Source organism: Colletotrichum truncatum (genome assembly GCF_014235925.2).
Source record: "Colletotrichum truncatum strain CMES1059 chromosome Unknown Contig_0005, whole genome shotgun sequence".
NCBI classification, from domain to species: Eukaryota; Fungi; Ascomycota; class Sordariomycetes; order Glomerellales; family Glomerellaceae; genus Colletotrichum; species Colletotrichum truncatum.
Window position 1 is genome coordinate 2476005 of NW_027222402.1, and position 7534 is coordinate 2483538.

The window sequence follows — 7534 nt, forward strand, 5'->3', positions numbered from 1 at the left end:
ACTTTGACCAACAAGCCCACCTTTAACACAAACCCAACCACTTCTCGTTTCTTTCTCTTCTAAATCCTGGTCGCACGCGTACACTGACACTCCTGGATGGGAGCATTACGACCACCAAAGTCCCGATCTCTATTTTCTAGGCGCCTCCTAGGAATCGATGTTGTCCCATTGCTCGGATATGCTCCTCGTCGTTTGCTGCGGACCGTCCAAACAAACCCCTTGCCATTCCTCCGGCCTCTCGTTCGGGGCATAGGTTCCTTAAAAGTTAGGCGCTTCGCTTGTCCACTATGCTTCTATCCTTCTGATCGTCGTAAGCTCCGGGGCTCAGGTGGAGCTTATTTACCTTTTGAAGAACCTCGGTGCGAGAAACGAGCCGGTGAATAACAATAAGCACTGCATCCTCCGCGGTTTTTATGCTTATCGATCTCCGCAGAAGGTTTTGTTCGTCCATGACCTAAGCAGATGAGCAAGTTATGTTGAGGACAACGACAGCGAAAGTCGAGCACATCATTGAGATGTGGTCTGTTCATTCAGAGAATGGGAAGAATCATACTCTCGTGCAACTAACGCTATCCGCCCCCACCCCCCTCCCCTTGCGGCAACGTATGGACCCTGGGATTATTCGTACGCCTAAACGATTTCCCACGGTAGTCCAGTCGGCTGTGACCCGATGTAATTATCGAATGGCATATCCAACCTCAACTCGCGTGGGTGACCTTGTCAACATGCGACTTGTTAACTTCTTTGAGAAGCGATGTGTTGGCCGCAACACAATTGAACCGATGATCAGGGGCAGAAAAGATGCCCAACGAATGACCCCGCTTGAGTCCAGGGGCCTATCCCATAGGCCTGCAAGAAGACTAGTCACTTGGGCATTCCGGCGGGTTTTGTTATGAGCCTGTGCGGTGTACATCAACGCGGCCTACTTCTGGACCCCAGAGAATCAAACTCGCACCTAGGAACAAGAAGTAATGACACCATGCATGACTCGATATCTAAGAAAACTCGAGCCGTATGAGTATGATCCAAACCCGACTTACAATTCGAGGCTCTTTTCTCCAGAATGGCTCGGGCTAACTCCTCCCGCCACCCCTGAGATTATGTGGGCTGCATGTTACCTCAAGTGTATGCAGTTGGGAGTCGCCATGCTTTACAACATCCCCATCCGGCGATTATATAACTTTCAACAAATATGACTCACGCCTGTATATCCTTGAATCTCAAAATGCAAGCTCCTAGACTTCGGCATTGCGTCGGAGTCCAACATTCCTAGACATCTTGTCGGGAATTGGTTTCCGTCCTAGCTAGGCGCTTCGCAATGAGCTGTTCATGTTGGGTTAACACCACTCGTTCGTCAGCTCGGGTTCGGCATTCGGCTTACCTCGCCGCATGTAACAGGTTTATACTTGGCTGGGTGGTTTTGATCTACACACGTCGGTAGTACACCAATTTTGTGGTCAAAGTTAAATCCTGTAAACCGTTAATCAAGGAGACGCAAGGAGAAAGAAAAAAAAAGAAAAAAAGAGAGAGACCCAGGTCAATGAACATCAAAATGGAAAGGGGGAGCTAAGAGACAAGAAACGGCCGAGCTTTTGCCAGGTTCAATGATCTCACAGCTGAAGACTGCAGGAGGATCCTTACCAAAAAAGAAAGGCATCGAGATCCTATCCTCTCTGCCATGTTGCAACACGCGATGTACCGTCGACTTGAGTCGATCATTTGTCAGTCGCATGAGAAAGTCGCCAATGTTGACGACAAAGGTACCGGGCACTGGCGGCGCCCACATCCACTCCCCTGAGTTGTTGAGGACTTGAAGGCCCTTGTGTTGATCTTGCCAAAGCAGAGTCAGGATTTGGAGGTCTGTATGCGCCCCGACGCCGACTTCGTCCGGGTCCTCGACGGGATCGTCGCCGTGGCCGGGATAGAAGTTCACAGCGAAGTCCCCACCTGGGTAGGTCGTCATAGAGTCGAAGTGATCCTCGGGGAGGCCCAGGCCAAGTGCGATGACTTGAATAAGATGTCGGCACAAGGCTAGGCAGGCACACCAGTGCGAAAGAAGAGCGGATTTGAATCCCGGAAGAACGGCATCATTGCCAGAGTCGGTCCAGAGAAAATCCTCTTTCGGAAGATGCTTGCGAACATGGGCGGGAACTTGGTCCAAGCGGCCCTCGTACAACGGGTCGAACTCGGGTTCGTAGTGGAACATGAAGGCCTCTTTTCTATCTTTGGTATCATTCGGGTTTGCGTGGATTTCTCGAAACCCACAGTAGCCATACGCAGATGTGTTTGAGGTCAACTTGCGTTTCTGCTGCTCTGGCAGCTTAAAGAATCTTTCACTATTCGTCAGTCTGTAGCCTTTCAAATTCCAGAACTCGGCAGGCTGGGGGTGGGAGTCCAAAGGCTGCCGCTCGGTGGACGCAAAACATACTCCTTGCCCTTTTGGTGAGCGGCCTCCGTTACGTTCTCTGGGATACCATGGTTCTTGATATAGAAGAACCCGCTCGTCTTTGCAGCGTTCAGTATCTCGCTGGCAAGGGCCTTACGGGCCTCGAGATTGCCGTGTATCCTGCCCAGGTCGATGATAGGAATTTCGTCTGGGGTGCAATCACGTGGCGGGCTGGTTGATACTAGCCTGTATGTCATGCCTTCATAGCTAGAGAAATGGACCTTCTTCATGCCCGCGGGGACCGTCTCTGTGGTGGTGGCCATGTTGAAGCAATCTTCGATAACTGGTGCTGATTACAGCGTTACGTTGACTGAGAGAGTTGAACTACGCTATTATTTTGAATCCCATCACGTTCGATTTTGTTTTTTATCTGCTCATTTATAAGTTTCATGAATAAAGTCACGTCTCCTGCCGTACAAACGTGTTGTTGCGTGATCGATCCCCCCGAAGTTCCCCCGCACAATAGGTCCGGTCCGGGCTCAGCATCAAGCCCCACCGGCCCGTCGATTTCCGTCTATCTCCCTTCCCATCTGCCACCCCACATCAGGCGTAGCCAGTGGTGTTCGCAGAGAGATAAGCTTGATAAGCTCGATAAGGCTGATAAGCAATAATGTCGACTGGAGATCTCCGCCTAAATCCTGTTTTTTCCGACACCACTCCGACATCCCCTATTCTGTTGTCACCAACTTTGTGACTACGCCTATCGCATCAAACGGATTTTGCCCCGCATTATTTTTCTTGGTACATTTATCGGGATCGTGGGGAAGACGGACATGATGCAAAATGAGACGGGGTCACAGAACACCCGCCGCCGTCGGTTAAGCGATGAGAGCCGTCAAGATGCGGGAGGAGGCAGCAGAGATGAATCAAGTAGGAAAAGGAGGCGCCGGATTCTGTCGTGTGATACGTGCAGGAGGCAGAAATGTCGGTGCGAGTTGGATGAGGAGTCAGAGGCGTGTTCGCGTTGTCGGTCTTTGAGGTACGCCAGTTCTACTCTTCGATCATCGTCCCGTGTGCAAGAGAAACACTGAGGTTTTATCCATGACTTGGCGGAAAAAAATAGGAACGACGAAAATGTATGAAGGTTAGTTGCTAACAAGAGACAGAATCACCTGCACGTGGAATGACAGCGGTGATACTCATTCAGTATCCTCGAAGGAGGCGCCAAGCAAACCGGATGTCGAAGGAAGGTAAGTTTCTTGCTTCTTGCCCGAAAAAAACTGAAGAAAAATATCTCTAAACCTCAAAAAGTGCTAAAAGAACACCTCTGGATAGAATTCGAAGCCTGGAGGCGTCAATAGCTGATTTGAAGGCGACCGTACAGATGCTGGCGCCAGGCGTGAGACCAGACGTGAGGAGAACTCTTGGTGTAGTACGACAAGAACGGCAAGCTGCGGATAAGAACGTTACAAGCAACAGCAGTGTTGATGATAATGACGTCTCTGGGAGTGTGGGTAGTGGCGGTGCCAGTAATAGAGCGCCTGCAAACGAGGACGTTGAGCCGGCGGATCGACATGTCTATTCGTCCCCTGCTGAGGTTGTGCGAAAAGTCGGAAGTCAACTAAGCGGAGGCTATCGACGAACATTCGACGTTCAGGCTGATCTTGTTTCCCTGGGCATTCTAGATGACAAGACAGCTCGCGGTTTAGTTGCTGAGTAAGTGGCTTTTGTGTGTCCCAACATATCATCTCAACGTGGAGAGAGGAAGGATGAGGCTGCAGGCGAAAGACAAAGCGAACACGCAAAGAGGGAAATCTACAAGAAGAAATGGCTCAAAGCAATTCTTTTTAATCAACTGTTGAAAGTCTGTGTTGCCTTGCTGACATCCAGGTTAGGTTTGTCCATCGAAGGAAACATACCTTGCTTCTCAATAGCGAGGTTGATCTGGCGCCGAGGAATAGAGACTTGCGGCATGCTTCGCCATTTCTACACGATGCCTGTTGTCTTCACGCCATGAGGTTCTCTGAACATAGCTCGTCAGGGTTACACCGACGTGTATTCGAGCATGTACGCCTACAGCTCGGCCAATTGATGATCGCAAGCCCGCTGCCTCTGGAGGAGCTTATGGGAATTCTTATTATGAGTCTTTGGGCATCTTCCCCATCGGTATGTGGAAAATAATACGAAAAGACTGAGATGGGATGAATGACTGATGTGATGGCGGGGCAGAGTCCAGAGTACATCGACAGCTGGCTGCTAAGTGGGCATTGCGCCCAGCAGGCAATGTTGAGCATCAACTTCTCCGAAATTCTGAGTAGGACAAAAGCCCGGAAATCAACTGAAGACGATCAGAGAGTCGTACGGTTCTGGGCCAATACCTGCCTTGTAAATCTTCAGTGCGTTTAACTTCCTTGATGCCCAAAATCAAGGCCATATTTCCATTTCTTGCTGACACCTTCTTTGTCTCCAGTTGGGCGGCTACTACTGGAAGACCAGCTACCGTACCATCCGACTATCTCGCGCAATGCAAACTTCTTCTCAACTTTGAGGAGGTCACAATGCGCGACGCCATGATGTACGCCGAGATAACGCTGTACCTTATCCTGCAAGATAAACTCTCGCAGAGGTCATATCTCGGGGCCGATGGCGAATGCGAGGAGCTTGCGGCGTGGAAGTTGAGGTGGAACTATTTGTTCGGTAAGTCCAAGGGTCGTCGCCACAAACTCAACATACAGCACTGCTGAATCCACCACCCGGGTTTGACGTCAACCTTTGCGGTCTTCTTACTGACATTGTGACCGCCCAGAGCTGCCAGCGGCCTCAACGTTGAGGATAAGCCATTCCATTGCTTGGCTGATTCTCGCGCGTCGAACCCTCGAACACAACCAGGCGTCGTCGGATCAAGACTCTCTGTCAAGCTCACCGAGGTTACGGCCAGCCGACGCCGCCAGGCATGAACCACCAATCCCTCAACAGAACCCGGAACTCCACGACATGGCGCACGCCAGAGTATGCGGCTTCGCAACCGAGGTTGTCAGAGCGTTCGTGGAGATGCCTTCAGCGCGGGCGGAAGAGCTGCCCGAATTCCATCGGCTGTGTGTGGCGTACGCGATGCTCATCATTTCAAAGTACGAACAAGAGCCCGCGTCAGGCGTTTCTGGTATGAGTAATACCAATGGAGGCAGCCAGGAGGTGCTGGCATTGCTGAGGGCCGCGCAGAAACAGAACATGGTGTGGTCGGCAAGCTCACCTTCTGCCATCCAGTTCGGTCTGGAGAGGGCGCTGAAGAAGGTCACTGCGAGGGTTGAGGGAACGCGCGAAGTAGGCGCTACTCCTGCACCGACCGTCGTCACCGATGACCGCGCGCCTCATAGGATTGCTATGGCGTCCCCGGGGAATCTCCGAGACCAACATGGGGTTGCTAACGGATCGTCCGCAGCTTGGGTTCAGCCCAATCAAGAGGTGAGGGAGCAGCAGCAAGATCACCCATCATCCTTCACGGGAGCTACACTTGTACCAGAGTTTGATGGGTCCTTTTCTTTGGAGATGATAGACAACTTCTTCAACGGAGGGCATCTTAGTCTTGGAGACCATTCGCTCTTCTAGCTAAATATAGACATGAAAGCTACCTTGAAACAAAATGTAAATCATATGAAAGCTCGTTTTCCCACACCAAGCGTACCAAGGAAGATTCAGTTCCCGTATCCGTCTTGCTACAAAGCGAGTAATTAGCGAACAATGTGCCAGGAATTCAACTCTGTAAGGAGACAACATTTGGTTATTAGACGAGTGACATTCGAAGTAGTTGCTCCAATGCATTCCCAACCAGCATTACTAGTCTTTAAATAATCTCAGAGCTAATCGATGTCCAGGCTACAGGTCGCAAAATATCATGAACCTAAAATAACGACACCTGGATGAGAGCTTCAGCTGCAAATATCGAAATTAAAGGTATAAGCCCCAACAAAGACGCTGGACATTAGCTGCAGCAGAAGCTCTTATCCAGGTGTCGTTATCTTTGAGACGCTGTAGCGTTACTGTTGGATTATGGCGTTTTCAATTCATGATCTTGGCCTTTTGTCGTTATTGTCATTTACGTTTTACAGAAAGCCGAAAGAAATGCATCCGTGACACTAGGTTTGGATCGGTGCTGTTGAGGCCAGCGATGTTTCCAAAGTTTGGGGCTTGACCCACTTTCAGCCAATAAACGGAGGGGGGATGGCAGAGATTAATGACTGTTTTAAGCACGCCTAGAGTCCGACGTTTTTCTCTGTACTTAATGACCTAGTTATACTGTGCTCGTCGCTCTGAATTACTGGGTCATCGAGTCTATCACTGTTCTCGGGGGATTTGGGGGATAGTGATATTGCTTACCGGTCTGAGTAAAGTGATTTGTGTACTTCTGACTCAGCTTACATGTTTGAGGCCTGAGAGGGCTCACTCAGAAGCCGTCAATGAAGCGTTTGAGGATAGATTGAATCATTAGGATAGTTTTGTCTACAATCAATCATGACAGACTGTTTACTGTTTAATGAAGAGTTGTTAAGAAGTAGATGATGATACGTTTCGTGGTTATGATTGAAGAACTAGGGGGCATTCCTTGCAATCTCATTCGGTGTGTTTCGTGATCACGTCATAATTGGAGAGTACATTTGTTGATTGACGCCAACATGACTTGGCAGTTGGAGTAACTGAGTTGCTCTTTACGGAGTATTTGTGGACGCAATTACAATCGAACTTTGCGGATTCGCCATGTTGAAGTGGAATGACCACGTGCAATTGAGGCCAGGGGGAAAGCTTGGGATACAAGAACAAGAGTACTTGCCAAGCCAAGGTCTACACCCATATTGACGTTGTTGTAGTTTCCGAGGCATTGTCCCGCAAGATATGATGACAACATGTGATAACGGTTCTTACACGGTCTTGAGTTTAATAAGTGATACAGCGAAAACGATGATGCGCCGTGCTGTGAGGGAGGCTTCTGTCGATTCGTTAACAAAAATGGAATAGAATTTCGATATCCCAGTTAGAGAAAGCATAATTTATACGGAGGGTAGGATGGACCAGGATGGCGACGTTACGAAATGAGGCAGAGATGACTCCGCCCGGGCCGTTCGATGCCAACTTATTCCCACGCACTGAAACTAT

The 7534-nt window shown here is 49.7% G+C and overlaps 2 protein-coding genes across 2 annotated transcripts; one reads left to right on the top strand and one right to left on the bottom strand.

The window, feature by feature from the left end:
• Nucleotides 1–1537: 1537 nt before the first annotated feature.
• CTRU02_208755 (2og-fe oxygenase superfamily protein) lies at nt 1538–2709 on the bottom strand (the record flags this gene model as incomplete). Its single annotated transcript, XM_070205143.1, has 2 exons — nt 1538–2336; nt 2429–2709. The coding sequence occupies 2 exons, from the start codon at nt 2707–2709 to the stop codon at nt 1538–1540; spliced, it is 1080 nt and encodes a 359-aa protein (XP_070061218.1).
• A 510-nt stretch (nt 2710–3219) lies between these two features.
• On the top strand, nt 3220–5992 carry CTRU02_208756 (C6 zinc finger domain protein; the record flags this gene model as incomplete). Its single annotated transcript, XM_070205144.1, has 7 exons — nt 3220–3425; nt 3553–3636; nt 3698–4102; nt 4282–4552; nt 4616–4782; nt 4857–5083; nt 5193–5992. The coding sequence occupies 7 exons, from the start codon at nt 3220–3222 to the stop codon at nt 5990–5992; spliced, it is 2160 nt and encodes a 719-aa protein (XP_070061219.1).
• Nucleotides 5993–7534: the final 1542 nt, after the last annotated feature.